This window comes from Podarcis gaigeae, assembly GCF_964106915.1.
Source record: "Podarcis gaigeae genome assembly, chromosome: 8".
NCBI classification, from domain to species: domain Eukaryota; kingdom Metazoa; phylum Chordata; class Lepidosauria; order Squamata; family Lacertidae; genus Podarcis; species Podarcis gaigeae.
The window spans coordinates 51,474,243-51,499,952 of NC_139684.1; the positions used below are offsets into that span (position 1 = coordinate 51,474,243).

The window sequence follows — 25,710 nt, forward strand, 5'->3', positions numbered from 1 at the left end:
CTGTATCTAAAAGTCAAGGTCAGGCTGAGTTCCCATGAGAAAGCAACGGCCCAGATGGTAACAGTCATACAGGAGGCCGGGAAATAGAAAGTAAAATAAAAGTCTCTGTTGTAAATTCCAAATCCTCTAGGGGGAGTTTGTAATAGTTTTGAGGAAGAAATAAAATTCAGTCCAGTACAATTAATAACTATTTGAAATTCAAAGTCCAAAGCCCTCACAAATAATTCCCAGCAGAGTCAGAATTTGCTGTTAAACAGTGACAGTGTTTCAAATAGTGCTAGCTGGTATTCTCAATGTTTCAAAATAGCAGGTTCTCAGATTGTTTCAAAGTTCAGATTCAAAGTAACCATGTCAGCAGACTGACAGTTCAGTAGCACAGGCAGCTCCAGCACCTGGGTTTCTTGCTTATAATGTAAATCCCATAAGAAGAAGATGTCACCATGCCAATAAGAAACAAAAAATCCACCATTCACAGCTCTAAATCCACTTAATATAAAGTTCAATGGGTGCTCAAATCAAGTAGCTCAAAAAGTCTCTCTTTACCTTCACTCTCCAGCTCTTTGCTTTGATATTCAGTGGGAGCGGAAGACGGACTTCCTGCTTTTCGTCTCTCCGCTTTCGGCCAAATTCAGTTTAAATTCAAATCTCCAATAAAATATGATCCTTACTCACGGGTTGTAGTTTTTTCAACTCCAATTTTGCAGGAAAAGAGGTCAGCGCTCACCGGCAGCAGCAGCGCGGCTTCACTCCGCAGATCGTGAACCGACTCACAGCACCGCAGCCCCCTCCACCGATCCAGAGCCCCTTACGGGGTTCCTTCAGCGATTTGGGGGTCGCTCCTGGTGCCCGCCGAGTCTCAGGACCACAGGCTCTTGCTGCCTGTGGGTCTCCAAAGCGGGTCTCCGTTTCGCCGTAACGGACGACCCTTTTTCTGCGGAGCTTCCTCCTCACAAAGGAGAAAGGACCGCCATTGCCGTTCGCGCCGCCTCCGGAAGTCCGAGAACAGAAATCTCGTGGCAGCAGCGCAGTGGCAGCGGGAGGCCCCATTAGCTAAAGTGGTACCCCAGGTTAAGAACAGTTGCAGGTTAAGAACGGACCTCCGGAACGAATTAAGTTCTTAACCAGAGGTACCACTGCATAATGGCAGCCCCCCCCCCATTCAGTTCCTAATAATCCCTTGCATGGAATTTTCCTTGTTCACAGCTGCTGCATGCTGGGTCAACATGCTCATTGAAGCATCTACATTATTACAACTTCAAGGTCTAATTCCTGGTCAGACCCCATGAATGCATATGTCAAATTAAGAAATTTTTTTTTTGCCTACATGCACTATTTACACTTGTTTACATTAAATTGCATTTGCCATTTTACAGTCTATTCACTCAGTTTGGAGAAGTCTTTTGGAGTTTTTTTACAGTCCCTTTTTAATGACGCTGAACTATTCAGTACCATCAACAAACATTGCCAGCTTCCTGCTTACCCCTAATTGTAGATCATTTACCAAACAAGTTTAAAAGCAGAGCTTCCAACACTTATCCTTGAGGGACACTACTTTCTTCGTCCCTCTGTTGGGGGAATTGTCTATTTATTCCAACTCTCTGTTCTAGTGCTTAATAGGCTGGGTGGTGTTTTTTTTTTTTAAAAAAAATTTTCAATGCAGAATCATAACAAAAATTACAAACATTGAATCCAAAATAATACTATACAGACAAAAATCCCCGGCACATAAAAAAAAAACCGAAAAAGAAAAAAAAGGGGGGGCAAAGGAAACAAAACTAAACTAAACAAAAACGAAAAAACACACATCTACAGAGCAAAACCATATCATTACATACATAAAAACAAATTGACTTCCTTCCTTTGTTCTAAGACCTCCAAAAATTTTACTCTTACTGTATTGTTGTGTCTAATTAGATTACTTCCATCTTTGTGCTTTTTTACATCATTTTTCTTGTTCTTTAACCCTGTAAAGCATCATTCATTACATACCAATATACTAACTCCAGAACAATGTTTTTTCATATATTCTTTAGCACAACCCCATTCTTTTAATAATTTCTGGTCTGATTGTCCCCTTATGTAAGCTGTGAGTCTTACCAGATTTATGTATTCACAAAATTTAATTTGCCAATCTTTCACTGATGGAATTTTTCTGCTTTTCCAGTTTTTAGCTATAAGCATCCTGGCAGCTGTTGTTGCATAAAGGAATACTTTCCTTTGATTTTCGGGGATATCATTTGTAATTAAACCTAAAAGGAATGCCTCCGGTTTTTTACTAAAAGATATTTTAAACATCTTTTTGAGTTCTTCATAGATTTCATTCCAGAATTGTTTAATAGGTCGGCATTCCCACCACATGTGGAACATTGTTCCTATTTCTTTTTTACATCTCCAACAGGTATTCGATTTTAATTTGTAAATTTTAGCCAATTTTACTGGAGTTAAGTACCATTGGTACACCATTTTCATAAAATTTTCTCTTATTGTATAACATGCCGTGAATTTGATGTCATATTTCCATAATTTCTCCCATTGATCCAGCCGAATTACATATCCTATATCACATGCCCATTTGATCATAGGCTGGGTGGTGTTTTTAATTCTTCACAAATAAGGAAGATTGTATGTATTAAATACTGATGACATTTGTACAATAGAGAAAAGCATTCCTTTATTTTGTTTGAATTTTTAAAATGAAATATCAAATTAACAGGAAAAATACTTCCAAAGCATAACTATATGATCAAACATGCTGATTACTAGATGGTCAGTTGGTGGCTGATGTTAAGCAAGAGAAAATGTATTGTTAATACTGTCTTTCAAAATGATGAATTTTATTATTTAATAAGCTGGAGTTGGTAGCTTTGACAGAACTGAAGCTTCTTGGAATAATTATAATTGTTTTATGTTGAGATACATTAGGATCAGTATCATTACTGAAGTATCATTACTGGAAAAGTACCCTATTGTGTGATGCCAAAAGTTTCCATGTTTAATTTATACTATTAGATGAAACATGCTGCCATACTGGAGTCAGCACAGAGAAGTTACAAAAAGGAAAAGGAAAAAGCCAAATAGCCAAATAGAGGTATCCAGTGCTTTTTTTCCTGGCGGATGGGGATGCAGGGGTACACATACCCCTAAAGATTTTGTGAATCTAAATTTGGCCTCATTGAGGGGCAGTATTTCAATATGAGTAGGAAACCGAGAGCACCCCTAAACATTTTTTTAGAAAAGAAGTGCTGCTAGACAAAAGGAACTCAAAAGCCTCCAACACCATGATTTAAAACTATAAGAAATACACCCGGCTGTATGTATAACACTGACAGAGACAGACAGAAGGGATTTGTAATGTTGTGTTGACCACTACAACAAATGCTTTCAATATAGAAACTAGCAAGGAAATGCATTTGATTTTTCAGTCTGTAAAAGTGGTGTAACATAGAATTGTAATTAAAACCTATTAAAATTGCTTTTTCTAATCTATAAATAAATGAAGTAGCGTAACTCAGTGAGGTAGGTAGGAAGAATGAATGAATAGAAGTCTGCAGATGAATTGCAATGTTTTCCCTGAAGCACTTATTCATGGCAAGACCACCATGATTGCCAGCTGGCATTCTGCCATACATCTGGACAACAAACCACGCAGGAATAGCCAATGTTCTATACAGCTCTGGAATAATGTCACTCAAGAGGAGACATTTTGACTACTAAGAATGGAAGCTTAAGTAGGTTTTCTTTACTGAAAAGACAGCAAAGGGATTCCTCGAAGGAAAACACTATTGTTACAGCATCTTGTCTTAAAAAGCAAAGATAAACAGTCTCAGAACATCGTGTTCCTTCAAGCAGAAATCATTTTACCACCAAGCACACAGCAGTCTCCCAATAAGCACCTACTTGCCAGCTTATCAAGAAAAAAATGGATTTAGGGCACATATGTAAAGTGAGATTGCCAAGAGTAACATCAAACTCCATTTCCTTTCCTGGATTTTCCACAGTTCAGCTTTCCAAAGACTGTTGCCACATATCTATTTGGATTTATAGATTTTCTCTCATGCCGAATAACAGCAATCATGAGCAGATAGGCTATCTCCTGTTCCCAAAGAGTTAATATTCATTCTACATAGGGGGAAACGGAGGGGAAGCTACGGAAAACACAGGACCTTTGAAATACTGAATGAGGTGTTGAAAGTATCCCCCACCCAATAGCAAACCATGGCAACATTTTAAAAGCAATAGAACTAGTGGGGTAGAGGATAACTGAAGGACTGAGTGAGAAGATAGGAGGATGTTTTCTTGCCTTATTCATGTTTTGGTACCTGCACATTTAATGAAGCCATAGCTGAAAGTTTCCAGAACCTGATCATAATGGGCATAAAGTGTAAGGCTACAGAGAGCTAAAAGAAATACTGTAATTATATAACACACAACTTCACCCTTCCAAGGCAGCATGGCTGCATCTTCTTGTACAAATACTAACTATTAACTTGGGAAGCCAAAGAGTTAAGAGTCTGAATTGTATTGACAAGGAGGTTGGAACAGCTGGAACTCTGTGCATGTCCTGAAGCTGTGTGAGAGAACTGGCTTTGCTCTGAGTGTGTCAATGTGGTGAATCAGGGAAAGTTCCTATTGTGTGAGTTAGTGCTGGTTTAAGCACATGCCTGCCACAAGGAGGAGACTGCAATTGTCCTAATTAATTCCGGAATCTAGTGCCATATCTAATGCACGCAACACCTATAATTCAGCCATTAATCAAATCATCTCCAGTGAATGACTAGAGCCAGCTGGCAAGCATATCTTGGCTTAATTAAATCCAACTACTCTGTTTTGGGACACAGGTGGCACTGTGGGTTAAACCACAGAGCCTAGGACTTGCCAATCAGAGGTCGGCAGTTCGAATCACCGCGATGGGGTGAGTTCCCGTTGCTTGGTCCCTGCTCCTGCCAACCTAGCAGTTCGAAAGCACGTCAAAGTGCAAGTAGATAAATAGGTACCGCTCCAGTGGGAAGGTAGACGGCATTTCCGTGCACTGCTCTGGTTCGCCAGAAGCGGCTTAGTCATGCTGGCCACATGACCCGGAAGCTGTACGCCAGCTCCCTCGGCCAATAAAGCAAGATGAGCGCCGCAACCCCAGAGTCGGTCATGACTGGACCTAATGGTCAGGGGTTCCTTTACCTTTACCTTACTCTGTTTTTGCATTTCCTGAAAAGTACAAGTTTGTCTCTCTTGTAGCAAGAGTAAGATCACCTTACGGGAATTAATTTTGAGAGGGTGAAATGTACCTGTGACTTGGCTTTAGCCCTGTATCATGACACTTAATGGACATGACTCAGAATGACCCATAAGCTTTGCAAAAAGCATTTTCATATTCAGGGGAAAGTTATAGGATATTTTTCTTGTAACTGGGTTGGCATGGCACCCCCTGCATATTCAGCTTTTTGGAATCAGTCCTAGAAGCTGCTCAATGCCACACTTTTTCAGACATGTTATAACTCAGGCCCTGGAGCCAAATGTGGCCCTCCAGGATTCTCTATTTGGCCATTGGGAGACTCCATAGGATACACCTGCTTCCCAATGGCCACACTCCCCTTGACTGCTTTTGTATGGATTGAATGTGTTACTGAACTGCAATAATGCCTCTTGCTTTTCTGGAAGGAAAATGCAAGAGGCTATGCATTCTCTTTCTTCTTAACCATAGCTAGATCCCTTCCTTGCATCATTTCCCGCATTCCTTGCCCCTGCTTTGCTGAATGTTCTTCGAAGCTGCTCTAATGCCATTTCCCAATGTTGAAGGATACATTAAACACAGGCACTTTGAAGTAATGATATACATCCAGAAAACTGGATAGCAGAATATTTTTATCTACTAAAATTGCATTTACTTGTAGGCTTTTTACAATAAGTTTGTATTAAAACCTAATGCAAGAACCTTAAAGATGAGTCTGAAAGCAGTGCTTCAAGAATCACAAATAATACAAGTTTTAGGAAAGGAGGCCAGAAGCAAAAAAATGCATTCTCTAGAAATCTTCATGTCCTCCTTATGCCAAAGTTTGCTTGTACAGGGGTACCTTGGTTCTTGAACAGAATAAGTTCCAGGAGTCCGTTCGACTCCCGAAACCATTCAAAAACCAGAAAAATAGGAGCTGATTTGTTTGGGAGCCAAGGCATTTGAGATCCAAGGTACGACTGTATTGGCCATTGTGTTATTGGTTATTCCACAAGCTCAGCTGCCTGTTTGTCTTTTACGCTATATGCATTCAATTGTGGGTTGGGGATGATGACGAATAACACATACAAACAAGAGAGTACTACTAGGAACAAAACTGAATTGAACTGCCTTACCGCTATGAGTGAAATGAAGTAGGAGTTAAACTTCAAGAAAGTGGTAATCTCTCACTTCCTTTCTCAAGGACTTATCACTTATATCCTCACATAACTGCCAGTATATCTAGCCAGATCTATCAGTTTTAGTATTTCAGGATACAAACCACAATACCTCTTCATACCAAAACTGTATTTTCACATGACTTGCACAACCAGTAGTATGGGTGTGTCACAGAAAATACTGGTACCTTTGCTTCCAGGGCTGTCCTGTGCTCATTTTGGGGAAGCCTGCTGTACAAGTCCAACAGCCATGTAGAGAGCCAGCAGCCATAAATATTCATATAGAGACAAGGATGTATGAAAGAGCAGACATACTGGATCAGAACACTGCTCCATCCAGTTCAGCCTCCAACAGTAAGCTTCTGTTGCTTCAGTGCTTTTATTTATCCAACTATATACTCAGACAATAACTAAATATTAAATACTATTCAAGTCAATATATATATATTTCTGTACTTGAAGTTGAAATCTGCCAGTTTACAACAGAAGACAAGCATTGTTTTAATCCTTAGTGATGAAATGTGCAGGACTTCCTCCCCAATATATTTTACTATTATTTAAATGCTTTGCTTCCCTCACAATTCCTCTGATGTGGAAAGCCCTATATTCACTATTTAAACTTCATTTTAGGCAAAACTTGAAGGAGACTCATTTATCTCATTTCAAAGATTTTTAGGCTGCCCTTTATAAACATGATCAGGGCAATGCACAGAATTAAAATATATGTCACCATTAAGACAAAGCAGAAACAAAACAGCACAGTAAAGCTCAGAACAAAAAAAAGTTTGAACCAGGAATAGAAAAAAAATTGAGTGTTGTAAATCTATTCAGCTATCGATATAGAACTTGTATTGCCTCTTGACATAGGAAGAATGAACGAAATAGATGTAGAATGGCATTCAAGTACGAGGACGATTCATATTTGTAGAGTGTATTTTCTGTGCACTCCTTACATTTCTAAAAATTTCTTTCAAAAAAGATAGTAAAAGATTACTTAATGCCATCCAGCATTAAGTATATCTTTTTATTTGTGGCCATGCCTATTCATGGCTGGCTTTAGTAATTCAAAATGATTCCTGGATTCAGTTATCTTTTATTTGCCATCTCTAATCTACAACAGCAGACCAGCAACAGACAGCATAACAAAGACTTAACAAAGCCTGGAAAAGAAGGAAGTTTTTCAAAGATTTTAACAAAAAAAGTTGAATAGTTTTCTTCATATTTGAACCATTCTATGTTCCCGTCTCTTTTCTTTTCCTGTTCTTCTGAAGACAGCAGCCATTGTGCATTAAGCCACACCCCTGTTGGCAATCATTTTGTGACTAGTGTCCTTGGCACTTCCTCAAAATTCCAAATGTGTCCCAGACCCAAAAAGGTTGGCAACCACTGTTGTACAGTAACTAATGGAAAATATATTCAAACACATCTACCTTTTAAATTTAGTTTTCCTACCCCAAAATACTAAAATGATTGGTACAATGTTGTTGTTTTTCCTTGTGAGGTAGACTAGGATGAGAAGAACTTGCCCAAGGATATCTAAACAACTCCATGTTGTGTAGATTTTATCTAGAATAATGTGACCATACCAAACTCTTCAATATGCCAGCATGTCACCATTGCAGACAAAACCGAACACACAATTCAATATCTATTTTTAGAGTTTAAAAAATGCACACAAAACTTCAACTTTCAATTGTCTGCTTATCTGTCTGAGATGCATAAGTTTTACTATGCTCTTTGAAGGGCTGATTCATACATTTTTCTTCACATACAGGTGTACAAAAAACTAAAGATGTGAAGGCCTGGGAAACCCCACAGCAAAAAAAATAATCCAGTATCTTTCTGGACTTTTACATCTCTAGGAAAAAGGATCTCTACAGACCAAGGATACCTTAATTAATTTATTTTTGAATGCTAACATATTCCAAAAATGTCTTACACATGATGGTGTGGTTTTTTGTACATAGACCTTCCTACATTTGCGTTAGGAAAATGCCATATGTTAGGTGGCCTTAGAGTATCAATTAAAAATTGTGAAACACATTTGAATACTATTATAAAGCATGAAAACTACAGTGGTACCTCAGGTTACATACGCTTCAGGTTACATACACTTCAGCTTACAGACTCCGCTAACCCAGAAATATTACCTTGGATTAAGAACTTTGCTTCAGGATGAGAACAGAAATCGTGCTCCAGAGGCACGGCGGCAGCGGGAGGCCCCATTAGCTAAAGTGGTGCTTCAGGTTAAGAACAGTTTCAGGTTAAGAATGGACCTCCAGAACTAATTAAGTACTTAACCTGAGGTACCACTGTATTAGAAAGCAGTAGCAATATTTTATTCTATTCTTTGTGCTAAATGTTCTCCCCTTCCCGAGATCCTGGGCATACTGCAAAATCCATTTCTGAGCCGCTAAGCTGTTGCCACATTTACACAACATGTATGGTAATAGTATCATATACTTTTTGCATGATTTTAAAGAAACAATAGGCAACTGGCCACCATAAAAATAAAAAAAAATCAATGTGTATTATTACAAGTTCATTTTATATCATAAACCTCTAGCTCACATTTTAAAGCCACTGTGATATATACCTGTATAACCACAATCTATACTTTTTGTCCTTACCTTGCCTCCCTCTCTTTCAAAGTCAACGTACTCTCGGGTTGGTGTCTGCCGTTGCTCCCCTTGCCAGCTGGCCGGAAAAAACTGGAGAGACAGATTGGTTCCTGTGGCCACAAAAGCCTTTTAGAAAAATCAATACAAACAGGATCAGGGAGCAAGACATTACATAAATTATGCAGGCAGAAATTTATTTTTACATCAGTTTATGTCTTTAAAGCTGAGCAGCACTAAGAATGCTCAAAGTAAAAAACATGCACTCATCATTTTTCTTAAATATTAAGTTACAAACATCTGATTTCATTTTGACAACATTTGCCATTGGCTGTCTCAGATATAAGATACAACACATAATCAATACTTTACTTTCTGAAAATTCTATACTGGTTTACAGTGCAAGTCTGACTAAGTGGTTTGAATGTTTTAAGGGGTGCTTATATTTTAAGTGCAACTTATAAGTAAAAAACCTTAACTCTGCACAGTTGTATAATGGGGGAAACACATTGTGAAGCAAACGTTTGTGAATTCTCATTTGAAAAGAAAATGTATCTCAAGCTGTCTCCATCACCAGCAACAAATGAACACACACAAGATTAATGTACGCTATGCAAACTCACTAGAGGAAGTATAGCAGTAGGATGGGAAATGAACATAGATACTGAAAGTAACATTTTGATTCAAACGTTGCAGCTGCAGATAAGCAGCCAAGAGCATTTCTTAAAGTTTTGTTAGAAGCCAGTCTTTATAGGCAGCCGCTGTCTTTTTTTAAACTAAAAAAACCGACTGTTTTGAATAACACAACTAAATCAATTCCTGATTTTGAGTGTACTTCTCACTGATTCTTAAAAAAATACACATTCACTATTTTGGTTTTTAAAAGAGATTAATATTTTGTTCCATCATCATCTACTTTCCTAATGTGGTGACCCAATAAAAGAACCCCCAATGCCTAAAGAACTGACTGCTATAATAATTCAAAGTTCACATTTAAGTATCAGCCATTCTTTAATTATTTCAGCATTCATTAAATACTGAACACCTTTCAAATTTATAGCTAATAAATAATAGACTGTTATAGAAAGGTAGTCAAAAATCTGCAATTCTTTCTAAGATTCAGCTATAGTTAACAGGACTAGAAAATAGAAATGTCATTAATGATAAAACTTTCAAGTTATGTCCCAAGTTAATAAACTGACAGCCACCAGAAATATTCTATCCTACACCAAGTCAATAATGCCTCATTATATGGTCACAACAAAGAGGGAATAGGTGAAATAGCTACTATGCAATCAAATCAAGACCTACATATCAGGCATCTAATTTCAAAAAAGTTTCAAAATCCTTTTTAGGAAGCTCATTAAGAGCACAGAGTAGAACTCTTTAGAAGCATTCTAATATACACTAAAATCTCTGCCAGGATAGGTGGACACAGATTTCAATGCTAAAAGGTCACACTCCTGATCTCCAGTTTGTTAAACATAACCCCTCTAATAGCAAATTCAAATAATTGAATCTCTGCACCAGGGAACATAAAAGATGCTGAGGTGGGTGTGCTAGGTAGTCTGTGTGAATCTATCAGTTAATTCAATGACTGAGGGTCACTGAGCCATGCAGTATTTAAGGGGTGTGTGAGAGAGAAATAGAAGGAGCTCTGGCCTATTCGAGCCCCTGTATCCTAAAGGTGACCATTAGAGTTGAGGGGAATGCATGCCATGTTGTTTTAAAAAGCATCCTTCTCCATGCATAATATTCACCCCCAAACCTATGCCAATAAAGCACTTGGGCTCTGGGCTGGCAATAAGCTCTGAATGCCTTTTTACTGTGGATGAAAGGTAAGAAAAAAAGGAGGGCTCTGCAAACTCTTTTACTGTGGATGAAAGGTAAGAAAAAAAGGAGGGCTCTGCAAACTCTCAACATCACATGGCTCCTCTTTGCTGGAGCCTTGAACCAAAGCATTCTTGTTTAGGACTGAGGATATACTCCAACATTTTGATGCAGGTCCGCACTTGTAAGATTAAATATTTGAATTTAGTGTTTCAACACAATGATATATAGTATCATTTCATTCTAGTACAGAAAATGACACACTTACTGTAACTTCAATCAGGTTCATAAGCTATTTATTATTTAGATTAAATATTGAGCCATGCCTCAGAATCGGAACACACCCAAGAATCTACATAGATTGCCAAATGAGGCACATGTGTTACAAGCTTGGAGCCTGCAAGGATTCTCAAGGTTCTTGAGACATGGACAAATGTGGCATGAAAGTATTTAATAGTGTATATACTCTTTGATACAATTATCTTACATATACAAATGAAGCTGTATTGTAAATATATTGGTATTTTGAATGCCAAGAATGTCACATTAGAATCACTATGAATTAGATATTGAATAAATTGCTAATAAGTAACATTTTGCCAAATATTGTCTGGATGTTTATCCCTAAAACAACAAAATTGTAATTAAAATATTAGCCTAAGACTGTCAGTCAAATAGCATCTACCCATAAAGGTAAAGGGTCCCCTGACCATTAGGTCCAGTCGTGACCGACTCTGGGGTTGCGGCGCTCATCTCGCTTTATTGGCTGAGGGAGCCGGCATACAGCTTCCAGGTCATGTGGCCAGCATGACTAAGCCGCTTCTGGCGAACCAGAGCAGCACACGGAAACGCCGTTTACCTTCCCACTGGAGCGGTACCTATTTATCTACTTGCACTTTGACGTGCTTTCGAACTGCTAGGTTGGCAGGAGCATCTACCCATACAATCTTATTAAAAAAACTAGTTGCTGCCTCAGGTTCCTGTGGAAGCTTCGAATAAATGTATCATGCATAAGCTTGACTGATGGCAATGGCAGAATTTGCTCAAGAGTAGGTCACAGTTGTTATTATATAATAGTGATGGTGACCACTCCTAATTAATGCAACACTCTTTGGTCCATCAGCTATCATCTTTAGTACTTCCACAAAATAACACTCAGGTCCTAGTCATAGCTTTTTATGTAATCATTTGGAGGTCATTGAACTGAATATTGTTTGATATATTGTGTTTTTACTGAGATTATTATACTCACATTTAACTTATTTATCTTGTGCTGCACACACTGAGACCTCTGGATTAAATATGGTATATGAATACACTTTTAAATAAATATGACTATCATGAGAACCAATGAGCAATTGTACTAGGTATTATGAATATTGTTAGAGCAGATTATAAAACTAATCTACTGTATAATTTTACATTAGCTATCACATGAAGAATTTTATGTGGCTTTGGGGATATGTTATAAAAATAAGTGAGTTTCATTTTGATGTAATGCAGCCTTCTGCAACCTGGTACCCTCCAGATTTTTTCAACTACATCACCCTTCACCCCGATTACGGCCGATAATGACTGGGGTTGACTTGAGTTCTAGTTCAAAATATTTGGATGGTACCAGGTTACAGAAGGCTGCTTCACATGAACTTTAAGGATATCATAAAATATAAAGCTTCCTGCTTATGGTGAGAGGTAATTTTAATGTACAGCAAACCTAGGAATGTTAACTATTTGCTTTTGCAGAGTCTGATATATTTTTTTTTAATGGAACTCTATGCAAAATTTAACATGCTTGACCAACAATGTGGTATTCAAGAGCAAAATATGTTTGTTTTTTGTTTGTTATTATGTTATTTTTTTTGCGTTTTTATACTGTAATCCACCCTGTGGTTCTTGGATGAAAGGTGTTTAGAAATGTAATTAATTACCGTATTTTTCGCTCTATAACACGCACCAGACCATAACACGCACATAGTTTTTAGAGGAGGAAAATCTGTAGGCATGCCACCCGTAGGCATTCCCTCCATAACACGCACAGACATTTCCCCTTACTTTCTAGGAGGAAAAAAGTGAGTGTTATGGTGCAAAAAATACGGTAATTGTTAAGTCTGAATGAGTGTCAAGCATTTTCTACTTGTTAGTTTTCACTATTAAAATAATATAACGGCTATATTTGGACATCACAATAAACCAGATGTTACTATAACAATGGTTTATTGTGACAGGAACACGTGTACATAAGCCTCTGGTTTGCACACTCCACCTCTCCCAATTCTCTTCCAACGCAGTCATAAGGAGATCAGCTTTTACTTTCATTTTTTGGTTATACACAGTTTATCATCTCATCCAAAACCCTAAACTAAGATTTGGTATGAAGTTGGTTTGGTTCTAACAATCTATAGTTAAGACTAGCCACAGTTTGTTGAGTGTTGACAAAATGGTGACTTGCAGTTAATCAAAATGGAAACGAAAGCTTCCTCCTTGCAACTACACCAGAGGCACTAACAGGAGGGGAAGTGCATGATCTTTCCTAGGCTCATCCCCATCACAATAAGCAATGGTTTATTGCAACATCCAAACACATCCAATGTGAGATCTAAAAAGACAGGCAACATGTTCAGGACAAAAATCAGAGGATTCAGATCAATGCAATTTCTCTATAAGGCAACTATCTACTTTTTTTGTTACAACAGATGGGGTTCATAAGAACCAGCTGCAATGGGAATGTTTCTGTCAAACTGAAAAGAAAAATCATACTGCTGTTTGAACAGTAGCACTGCACAAGCTAGAATAATTGTGACCATTTATGAACTTAAAATCTTAGGTCCACAGCAGCAGACCCAGCAGCCACAACTCCTAAAGGGTATGCTGTCTTCTTATGAAGAACAAGTACAACACATGTGCTTATTGCCTATCATACCCCAGCCTTCAAATATGGAACTTTCTCTACCAATTTCACTACACATAAAAACAATGCACTTGAAGACAATGGTGGATACAAAAATGTCATATTTTAAGTGCCATAATTCAAGAAAAAGAACATTGCACAAAATCAGCCAGTAGTGGGTAGTGAGCACACAGGTCTCATTGAAGAAATAAGTAGAAACCAAAAAGGGGGAGAGAAAAAAGAAAGTAGTAAAGTAAAACTAAGTTCTAGGCAGTTTTAATACATCAAAATTCCACAGTGCAATGATATAAGCAAGCAACCTACTCCCTTGTATAACACAGTTTTAAAACATGAAGAATTAGCTTTTACTACAACCAAGCTCACAAAAGGAATATTTTTAGCTAATATTTTTACCTAATACAAAATACAACTAAATTGGTAAATATGATTGTTGCTGTTTTCCACCACCAAAAAGCTTTTTGTATTTAGCTGCATGCTAATACTGATAGACAAGAGTTTCTCTCTTAATAGCTCTTAGTACTCATGCACAGCAGTACTTAAATGTTCCTGCTGAGATAGCCATTAGTGAGTGTATATAAATGTAGAGTATGAAACCTTTAAGCACACGGAATATTCTATTTCTATGTACTTTTTACACTAATTCCTACTTTATTAAAATTAGATTGTAAGTCTGCAGGTACAGAATTCTCTTTTTCAAAATTTATTGTACAGCACCTAGTAATTTGAGGCATTTTATATCTAAAAACAATTGATAAACCTGTGATTTAAAGAAATAAGGAAGTCTAGTCAATTTTATTTTCACCTTGAGCAGTAAGAATCACTCTCAAACAGCCAGGATGAAAGCCTTTCTGAAATGGAATGACCAACGGTCTTGAAAGTGCCATGGACAATGACCATATGTGAACAAATAACATTTTACAGTCTAGATCTAGGCTTTAGCCATCTAGTCTGTACTTCCCAAATTCCCATACATTTTTGAAGACAGCAGAAAATAGGGGTTTTTTTTCCTTCTGTAAGTCCTAGCAGCTCAGACCACTTATTTCATTCTGGCTTGCTAGCATAAGAAAATTGGATCTAAACAGTTTATGCTTTTTTAAGGTGAGACTAGCTGTGACTCCAAGATGACCAGAGCAGAGGAGTGGAAGACACATAAGTAAACTTCACCAATGTATAGGATCCATGCATATATACTTACTATCTCAGACCGTCCATCTCGGCACGCATTCTGAAACCTGGCCTGTCTTTCTTCATGTGGTCTGTCCCTGAAGCCAGTGTATTTAATCTGCAATAAGCACAAGCCAAATCAAAACCTGAATCCTGCCTTCTCTACAATACCAGGAAAGAGATAAGGGCAAGCCTACACAGATACAAATTCTACTTCCACAGATACATATTCTACTTCCAGAGAGGCTGAGAAGAGGGTGCTCTCCTCCACAAGAAATACTTCTGTACACAATTCATCTTCAGACATTATTTTAAAAGTCACACTATGATCCCCAGCTTTGTATTTGCCCACCTTTGAATAAAAGTGCTAAGAGCAAAATATTCATAGACAATGAAATGGAAAAGGACAAGCAAGGAAATGTTATTGGGGGGAGAGATGTCAACATTGTTCATGCAGCAGGCAAAGAATGAAACAAAGTCTCTTCTAAAAATTCAGTACTTGGGATAGGATGTATTGACCATTAAACATGTAAGTTCAACATCTCCACAGAAAGGACAGAAGGCACAAAGAGGACAGCTGACTCGACAACACCATGAACATGTGTGTAAAGAATGCCCATGGTGGAGAGGCACTAAATATTTCACAATTAGTTTGCATCTAAAAGGGAAAGTAAAACAAAACTGCAGTGTGCACTTCCAAGCACTTTAACAAGATTACAATATTTAGTAGAGCTGCACTCAGATCCTGCCACTTCTGTGTGAACTGCATATTATATATAAGAAAACAATGCAAATGTGGATGTATACAGTGGTACCTCGGGTTAAGAACTTATGTATAAAGAATTATCATGATGCATAGATGCAGCAGCAAATGGAAAGCAAGACAAAAGAGAATGCACAATCCAGCACAGAATTTACCATTCAGTTTTGGGGCAGAAGGAAGGAAAACAGAAAATACAGCAGCAGATATTAAAGTGTTTGTATGTGTGAACTACTCCAGCCTAGAAATTGGAAGCTGAACTTCTAGTTTTAATGGCATTAGTAGCATCTGATGCAATAAATGCCAGATACGGACACTATGAGCACATAATGAGAAAGGGGAAATAAAGAGCTGCCACATGTGCTCCAAATTCAGGAAGTCCCTCCACCACTGAATATGGAACATGTTCACAAGATCCCATGCTAATGAGTACTGTATAAGTCAACACAGGAGTTCGCTCCAGTTTTCTCCTTTAAAATGTTAAAAACAATACCCCTCTCAAATGAAAAAGTCAGTATCCCCAACTAATTAGCACTGAGCACATTTGCTATAGGGAAACAAAAAGTCTGAAACATTTGAGCTACTCATTGTCCACTGCAGCCAACCTATGCAAGGTTATTAATCTTTAGCCAAAATTAATCAGTGTGGAATAACTACTGTTTTGCCATGTTCTACATGCATGTACCCACACCCATCAACACAAGGATTATAATTTCATATTTTACCTAACATAAGCATACATTGTAAGGGGCATAAAAGTACTATTTAACCACATATTTGTGTGAAAAGGTGATTAGGGACATAAAAATGCATGTGATCCAGGACCCTCCCCCCCAAAAAAATATTTTCCTTGGACAAAAGAGTACAAAAGAGATAGCAACCTATGGCAGCTGCACAATCATATGAATTGTTAAACTCCTCCATGCTGATACCCACACCCCAGGGCCCCTGCACTCAAAACCAGGGCAACTTAACAGCAGTGGATTTCCTTTTCTTCTTTCACTACATGCTTTGGATAACAAATGTTCAACATCGCTTATGTGAAATAAGTTGTAACTACATTGTCACTATCTGATAATACACACCAGTCTGTCCAAAGAACAACTTCCCATTCTTTTTCAGCACATACTTATGTGTGGCTAGTAACCCATATTAGCAACAGAATTCAAGTCATTATTATCACCTAATCAATTATGAAGAACAAGCAGGGTATATAATACACTACATGTTGTTAAGCGGGTGGCAGGAGAATAGAGGTCACTTTTTCCTTTTGGTGTGGAGCAGAGGATAAGAAGGGCCAGTCTGGGTGCCCCAGTGATGTTAGGGAGAGCACACACACACACACACACACACACACTAACCCCAATAAGGACTTTTAGTATCTTTATTTGGTAGTACAGTAATCCCCATTCTGATGTATTGGCTGTATTGTACTGATGTATTGGTCTCTGCCTTAACAGATATAGGACTGCATTTCCCTGCCTTCTGCTTACTTGAAAGTAAGCGCTCCCTTTCCCATGCAACCTGAACAGGGTTCAATAACCACACACCACCCTGAAGCATGTGATCCTAGACCTTTCTAGGGTTGGGGCAGCATTCCTGCTACATACTCATTGGAAAACCCTAGTTGCTGTTGTCGGTTGCTCCAAAGTACCAGGGATAGATAGGTTTTTCTCAATGTTGGCTCTATCTTTGGAACTGCCTCCAAAAGGCAATACTGAAAAGGTATTGCTACTACTATAAAAAAATCCAATAATAATCTGAAGGCACTTTCAGTCAAGTCTGTGTTTGGTTCAATAGTACTGTTACTTGGGGGCGGGAGGCTGATGTTGCTTCTTTACCAAAGTAAAGTTGCTTTCATGTATTTTCTTCTTTCCCCCCTCCTCCTCCCTTTCAATTCCTTTTCCTTTTGGATTGCTTCTTTTAGATTATAAGCCTGAGGGCAGCGACTGTTCTATCACTGACATTTGTAAACTGCTCTGGGGGTACAGTATCTCCTGCCATTGAAAAGTGAGGTTTTTTATTTACTTAAAAAACTGAATTAATTAAGTGTAATTAACGTGTGTATTAAGTCTTGTAAATCACCTTGTGATGGCAGCGTATCCTGAAAACTGGGCTTTTAAAAAAGAAAAAAGAAAAACATTTTAAACGACACAATAATAATGCGTTGGGCTGCCTGGGGAGTGGCTTCTCTCCCCAAGGGTGCTTCCAAACGGGTGCTTATTGTGGGAACAACGCTCACGCACGCAGGTTTTTCACAGCATCCACACGACGCCGTTGGCATCAAAATGTCACCTCTCTCCTCTTTCACCTGGCTGTATCTTCTCTTTAAAAAAGGAGTGGGTGGGTGGGTGCTTCTAGAGAGGGGTAACCATTGCAAAACGGGTCACTCAGTTATCAAAGAGGGGATGCCTGGGCAACAAGTTTTCTTCTTCGATTTATCAGATCCCACTCCTTTGAAGGATAAATCTGGATTAAGTAGGCACCAACGTGTGCAAGCCACGAGGAGCCCCCATCATCCCATAACTAACACCAAGTTTTGGGTTTGGTTTGGTTTTTTTTTTAATCCTGCCTGAGATATTAAACTTCCACCCACCGACCCACCCCGCGCCCCTCTCTGAGAGCAACTCCACAGCAGGACAGCAGAGCGCTGCCATCGCCGGCGCGAAGTTTCCTCCTTCCTCTCCGCCGCCGCCTTCCCTCCCCCCTCCCTCTCCGGCGGAGAAGCAGCGGCGCCTGCCCGTCTCCTTCCTCCCGCTCCCTGCTCTCTCCTCTGCCGGCGGACTCCGCCAGAGGCCGGCTGCCCGCTGGGCACGGAGTCGCCCTCCGTCTCTCTCTCTCTCCCTCGGTCTCCCTGCTCCACTTCCGCCCCGCGCTCTCTCCCTCCCTCCCTCCCTCACCTCGCACTCTCGGCTCAGCTTCCTGAAGAACTCCTCGTTCTCGAACTTGCTGCGCTGGTCCGGGACGACCCGCGGCATCGTGTGGCCGAGCAGGAAGCGGCGGCTGAGGCGGCGAGCGAGCGAGCGGTCTTGGGCAGGAGCGAGCTCGGCGGCGGCGGCGGCGGCAGTAGCAGCGAGAGCCGCCGCCGCGACTGACTGAGCTGAACCGTCCGCTTTTCCCTCAGCGGCGCTCGAGCCCCACCTCCGCCTTTCTTCGTTCACCTCAGGCGAAGCCGGCTTTTGTCGCCGTCGCTGAGGGGAGGAGGAGGGCGCGGCGGCGGCGCTTCAACGAAGCCCAACTGCTTTTGCATATATACATATATATCTTGTGAGGGTTTTCCCCCCTCCCCTCCTCTCTCTTTCCCCTCCTCGAGCCGCCGCTTCCGTCTTTATTTCCCTCCCTCACACAACCCAGAAAGGGGTGGGTGGTGGGTGGGAGAGAGAAGAGAGACTCGACGCGGGCGGGCGGCAAACGGTCGCGTCTCGCCCCGCTGAGGCGTCTCTGGAGCCACTGAGGGAGAAGGAGCGGCGTCTCTCTCCCTCCCTCCCTCCTCCCGGTTTCTCCTCGCAGCGCGCGCGCGAGTCAGAGAGAGCGAGCAACTTCCCTCTCGCCCCTCCCCTCCCGGAGTACTCCGGCCAAACACCCTCAACCATTCACAACTAACTGCTCCTAAGGCGAAGGAGCGCGCGGCGTGGGATTTTTTTCCCCTTCTACCAGACGGGGCTGGCCGAGCGCGCATGCGCCTCTTCTTCCTGGGGTTTAGATGAGGGCGCGAGGGTCCCATCACTTGTACACGCGCGTCTTGGTTCTCGTGTCGGAGAAAGTAGGGCTGGGGGGGGGGGCAGAAGTCCAGCGCCCCCTCCTCACTCATTCAGGAGAGAGGGGAGGAGGAGGGCTCCCTGCCCTAAATGCACCGTGGAGCTGGCGCGCTACATCGTTGTTACAATTTGTTGCTGTTATATTGTGAGATTATTGGCATTCCTGCTCCTTCGCTGGGAGGTTTTTAAGCAGAGGTTGAATGGCCATCGGTCAAGGGTTCTTGTTGAGCTGTGATTGCGGCATGGCAGGGGGTTGGGCTGGATGACCCCTGGGGTGCCCTACCAAACCTACAATGACATGATTCTGTGTTAATACTTTGTTTCTTATACCCCGCTTATACTACTATCGCGACTAGTTTTATTATTGTTATTATATTGCTAAGTAGAAATCATGGAAGGTACTCCAAAGGTCATCTAGTCGAACCCCATGCCGATGTAGGTGAGGCATATTTGGCATCCGAGGCTGCAATCCTAATTCCACTTAACTGGGAGCAAGCCCCATGAGATGGTGAAACGAGATGTAGACCACCATCCCAAATTACCAAGTTGCGCCACTGTGTGCCGTCCTTCGCTGAGACGGATGCCTTTTACTTCTTAGGAAGCAAGTTTGGGATGGGTCTTCTGCAGCTCTAACAGCCCCGCTAATTCCTCAGCAGCTTCAACACACGCAAATAAGTTGCGCGCGCCCTCGGCCCGATCCGATTAGTATTTGGTCAGAAGTCAGTTCCGCTTATTTCAGTGGAGCTTTTTCTTCGCCTGACATTTGCAGCCAGAAGCATCTGGATCCGTCGCAAGGCTAATGCTATGCAAGCCACACTGGAGCGTGATCTTCGAATATGCAAGACGGGGAAAAAACCCCGTTGAGATCAATGAGTTTAGACGTGTCTGTAGCCAGGATTTATGTTAGGGGGCGGAACCGAGCTATCTGCTACGCGGTTGGTCACTTAGTTAAGTATTTTTATTTATTTACTTGATGGGTGGCAGCTTCCGTCCCCTGCACACACATCCCAGGCTAAGCCCATGGGGTTAGACACGACCTAAGTCTGCATACTTTAGGGAGTGTGTTCCACACATCGCATTGGGAAGTTGTACTGCACAAACGCCTTCTAAGCTGCGTTAGACCAAAAATCAGCCGTTTGGGAGTTATAAGCGGTATATAAATACAGAAGGCGATAAAGAAGTAACTAATAAGGACGGACTGATTTCATAGTAAACGTAGGATCAGGTTGCCCGATTGCAGTTCCAGCGCGCATCAGCTGCGAAGAAATCACTGGGTTTTACTTCTGAGTAAACATGCATGAGGTCGGACTAGAAGGTGTGTGTTGACCGGGGAAGAGACTCTTAAGTTGTTGCTGGTTGCAGATAAAGGAGAAAAGGAAGAGGGTGGAGTTGAGTCATTTCAGCCGCCCCCCCCCCCCCACTCGCCGCCGCACAAACTCACACATAAAGCTCTCACACACAGTCGCCTTGTCTCGCTGGTTTCCGGCTTCCTGCCTGCAACGGGCAGAAGGCAGTAGCAAAGCAGCAGCTTTGCGTCCTGGGAGCTGCTGTTAGGCAGAGGTCCAGACGGCTCAGCCGAAACGCCTTGCCTGCATCCATGATAATGCTACCTGCCCTTGTTACCCGGAGGGCAGCAGCAAAGCAAAACATTGTATGCAGTGGAGGAAAAATAAAGTCACAAAATCACAGTACAGTAATTTCTTCAGTAGTACAGATCAAGTCCCCCAAGTTAGGAGTGCAGCTGTCAAACTCAGCACATCATTCTAACCAACCAGCCAAGGGCCTCCTGGAAACTTGCATGAGCAAGACAAAGGTGTAGAAAAGTCATCCTGTCTTTGGCCCATAGAGCTTCTGAATAAGGAAGCTCTATTCTTTTATCAAGGTTGGCGAATGGGTATACTCACCCTGAGAAGGAATTGTGTTTCCCCTGCAGCATAATGTTACCAAGTGATGTTTTAATCTCTTTTTTTAACTGTTAATTTTAATTGTTTTTAAATGCTTTTAATACTTGTTTGTATTGTATTTTAATACTGTTTGTATTGATAATTTTAATACTTTTTGTAAATTGCTTATAGGTTTTGTTACAATCAAGCAGTATATACATTTTACTAAAGAAATCAAATTATGTGTTATATTTGGAGAAATTAAGCCTAAAAAGCTGAGTTTTCATGAGAACTTGCTTTTTAAAAATTTGCAGACTTTACATGGAAATGTGTATTATGCAATGCAGTTCTTAAGCCAAGTAATAAAAAAATGTGTATACTAAGGTAAAGTGTGCATAAGCATGCATGTATTAGAGAAAATGACATACAAAAATGCATTATATGCAGGAAAACGACTTCTGAAAAAGTATACTGGCAACTGCATACAAATAGGTGTGTGTCAGGATAAATTTGCACTAAAATGGTGACAAATTTTCATGAGGGCTTAAAAAACAACAACCCTGCAAACAGAAGTGAAAATGTGGGGAACTGAAGTTAAGATGGGAAAAATTAGAATCTGAGAGAAACTAAACCTGGCAGATCTGCCCATCTCTAATGGTGAGTTGGCCCCAGGGAATTTCTCTGATAGTGATCTTCCTTGGGCAGAGTTGCTGCTTGCATCTGACTCAGCAGGCCTTCTTCCTCTGACTGATGACAGGGGTCATGATGTGTTTTCTCTCTCTCCAGGGCAACTGGCAGCTGGAGCAGAGTGTGGCAGGGAACTCCCTGCAGCTGCCCCTCTTCTGGTTGATGGATGGAGCCAGCCTGCTCTTCCCCTTGTCATGATGTTCTCCCTAGGAAGTGGTGGGAGCATTCTGATTTGCCACCAGGGATATTATATGAGGTTGCAGCAAGCAATTGTTATCCCACATTTCTGATGCATAAGAATATAAGAAGAGCCTGCTTGACCAGGCCAATGGCCCATCCTGTTCTCACAGTGGCCAACTAGATGCCTAAGGGGAACCAGGAAGTAGGACCCAAGCACAAGAGCACTCTGCCCTCCTGTGATTTCCAGTGACTGGTATTCGGAGGAATAACACCTCTGACAGTGGTGGAGGAACATTGCCATCATGGCTAGTAGCAATTGAGAGCCTTGTCCTCCATGAATTTGTTGAATCCTCTATTAAAGCCATCTAAGTTGGTGGCCACCACAACCTCTTATGGGAAGGAGTTCCATAGTATAACTGTGCTGCCTATGACTTTGCTTACAGGAAAAAAATTGGATGTGTCAGGGGGAGCAGATTTGTCACACAAGAACAACAAACCAAATTTCAGTGGCTGCTCCCAGGCTTTGGAGCTCCCTTCCGAGAGAGGCTAGACGGGCTCCCAGATGGGTTCCCTCTTTGTCTTTCCACCGGCAGGTAAAGCCTATTTTATTCCAGCAGGCTGCTGAGAATTGACTGCCTTTAAGGAAAGGGCTCTTTATGTTGTCCTGTACTGATTTTTAATACTGCATTTTAATAGATATGTTCTTTTTACATCGTTTAATTCCTTTTCCCCCTTCATGGATCACTGCCTTGCGGTGGTGAAGGGGCTTGAATAACTCAGAGGAGCTATGAGCTATGCCGTGCAGGGCCACCCAAGATGGACAGGTCATAGTGGAGAGTTTTGACCAACGTGATCCACCAGCAAACTATGGCAAGTTCTTAAAGAAATGGGAGTGCCGAATCACCTCATCTGTCTCCTGAGAAATCTCTATGTGGGACAAGAAGCTACAGTTAGAACTGGATATGGAACAACTGATTGGTTCAAATTGGTGCATATTTAACTTATATGCAGAATTCATCATGCGAAAGGCTGGGCTGGATGAATCCCAAGCCGGAGTTAAGATCGCCGGAAGAAATATCAACAACCTCAGATATGCAGATGACACAACCTTGATGGCAGAAAGTGAGGAGGAATTAAAGAACCTTTTAATGAGGGTGAAAGGAGAGCGCAAAATATGGTCTGAAGCTCAACATAAAAAAAAACGAAGATCATGGCCACTGGGCCCATCACCTCCTGGCAAATAGAAGGGGAAGAAATGGAGGCAGTGAGAGATTTTACTTTCTTGGGCTCCATGATCACTGCAGATGGTGACAGCAGTCACAAAATTAAAAGACGCCTGCTCCTTGGGAGAAAGGTGATGGCAAACCTAGACAACATCTTAAAAAGCAGAGACAGCACCTTGCCAACAAAGGTCCGTATAGTAAAAGCCATGGTTTTCCCAGTAGTTCTCCAAAGACTGAAATATATGGTGCTGGAGGAGACTCTTGAGAGTCCCATGGACTGCAAGAAGATCAAACGTATCCATTCTTAAAGAAATCAGCCCTGAGTGCTCACTGGAAGGACAAATCGTGAAGCTGAGGTTCCAATAGTTTGGCCACCTCATGAGAAGAGAAGACTCCCTGGAAAAGACCCTGATGTTGGGAAAGATGGAGGGCACAAGGAGAAGGGGACGACAGAGGACGAGATGGCTGGACACTGTTCTTGAAGCTACAAACATGAGCCTGACCAAACTGCGGGAGGCAGTGGAAGACAGGAGTGCCTGGCGTGCTCTGGTCCATGGGGTCACAAAGAGTCGACTTAACGACTAAACAACAAATTCCTTTTTAGCCATAACTTTTTATATGTTTTTAGCTATGTGTGTTTTATTTGTATCTGTTTCCATTTTTGTGAGCCACCTTGAGTCCAGGTTCTGGGAAAAGGGCAGGATAACAATAACGACGAAGATAATAAAATGATAATAAAAACAACAACTTTAATCGTATAACCTGAATTTGCCTGTTCGTGACTGAATTGCTCTCTAAGAGAGTGGCAGTGTGGAAACACCATTTATTACTTTTTCTTTCAAATAAAGAAAAGAAAATTAGGTTGAAAACCTAACTAATTACCTGGGAGAAATCTCCATTGAGTTCAATAGGACATATTTCTGGGTAGACATGGTTAGAACTGCAGCCCAAATCTAGCAGGTTTAGATGGACCAGACAGAAGAGTGAATGAATTGGGGAAGGATGGCCTAATCCAAGCTTCTGTGGGAGTATGCATAAAAACTCACACCCTTCAACCTTGCAACGCAAGGAATGGGGATACAACTTGCACATTTGGCAAAAATACTTGTGTGAAACAAGGCCCTGTGAATGATGTGGCATGTGAAGAGGCTGTGTGGACCAAGGAGAGGTTCAAGGGCCAGATAGAGAGGTATGGAGGGCCGCATTTTGTCCTCAGGCACAATGTTCCCCACCCCTGCATTAAATCATTCTTTCCTTCCCAGAATTCGTCTGGGTAATGGTTCCTTTCTCTATTTTAGCCCTGTCAGGCAAACAGGAGTTCAGGAATTTTGCACTGGCCTCGTAGTGTGTCATCCTGGCCACAGCCAGCAACTGAGGACATTTGGTAAACACAAATGCATTTCCCTTGAAGTTCACCCGTACCCAGGATTTGCTCCTTATTATGAATAATGAGTATTTTAAAAAACACATATAGATGTGTCCAATCTTTCTGGGATCAATGTTACCTGCCAGCAGTAGGCATCTGCACAAGATCAACCAAAGTCTTTCATCCTGGAGATCCAACCAGACCTTTATCACCAGCAATCGTCCCACCCCATGTATGATCCCCTCCAATTTACATTGTTTGCTACATTTAAGATTGTCCCTGCATAATGGTAGCAAACGCTTGTGCCATTGACAAAAACAGGATTTTCCATTTGCCACTGGTTGATTTGGCACTTTCCACATTTAACCCAGGGACAATGGACATGATCCCGAGCCCAGCAGGTATCTGGAGTGCCACCTCTAGCCCTAGTACAGTGGTACCTTGGTCTAAGAACAGCCCTGTTTACGAACTATTCGGTTTACGAACTCTGCAAAACTGGAAGTAGTGTCCCAGTTTGCAAAATTTAACCTGGTCTAAGAATGGAAGCCGAATGGTGCAAGGGCATTGCCGGCTGGAGGCCTCATTAGGGAAAGCATGCTTCAGTTTAAGAATGGTTTTGGTTTAAGAACGGACTTCCGGAACGGATGAAGTTCGTAAACCGAGGTACCACTGTAAATGTATGTGGCAAATTAAGCTCATGTCCATGCCATTGCCAGCAAAAGCTTCCTTGTGGTATGTGTTGTTCTCTGTTTATAAAACACAGGCAGCATTTTGTTTGAGGGTCAATACAACTCCTCTTGTATGCACATTCTTTTCAGTTTTTCTTCTCCACTCTGCAGAAAGGGAATCTGAGCCCAGCAGAACAAAAAGCAAATATGGGAGCAGTACTATAGCAAGTTCCACCAAGATGTTCAGGGCTAGGGACCTGAAATCGAAATGTTTTCCAGCA

At 41.2% G+C, this 25,710-nt stretch overlaps 1 protein-coding gene across 4 annotated transcripts in view; it reads right to left on the reverse strand.

Moving 5' to 3' along the window:
- The window catches only part of CBFB (core-binding factor subunit beta), a 50,018-nt gene extending 30,749 nt beyond the window's left edge, over positions 1-19,269 (reverse strand). Inside the window, exons 1-3 of one of the 4 annotated variants that reach the window (XM_083750002.1) lie at positions 18,565-19,269; positions 14,936-15,022; positions 9,015-9,131 (exon numbers count right to left, since the gene is read on the reverse strand). In XM_083750002.1, the coding sequence (XP_083606128.1) occupies positions 9,015-9,131; positions 14,936-15,022; positions 18,565-18,642 (282 nt within the window). In that variant the 5' untranslated portion in view covers positions 18,643-19,269. The remainder of the gene's footprint in view (positions 1-9,014; positions 9,132-14,935; positions 15,023-18,564) is intronic. The other 3 variants (XM_083750003.1, XM_083750001.1, XM_083750000.1) reach the window with 3 other exon arrangements.
- Between the last annotated feature and the right edge of the window lie 6,441 nt (positions 19,270-25,710).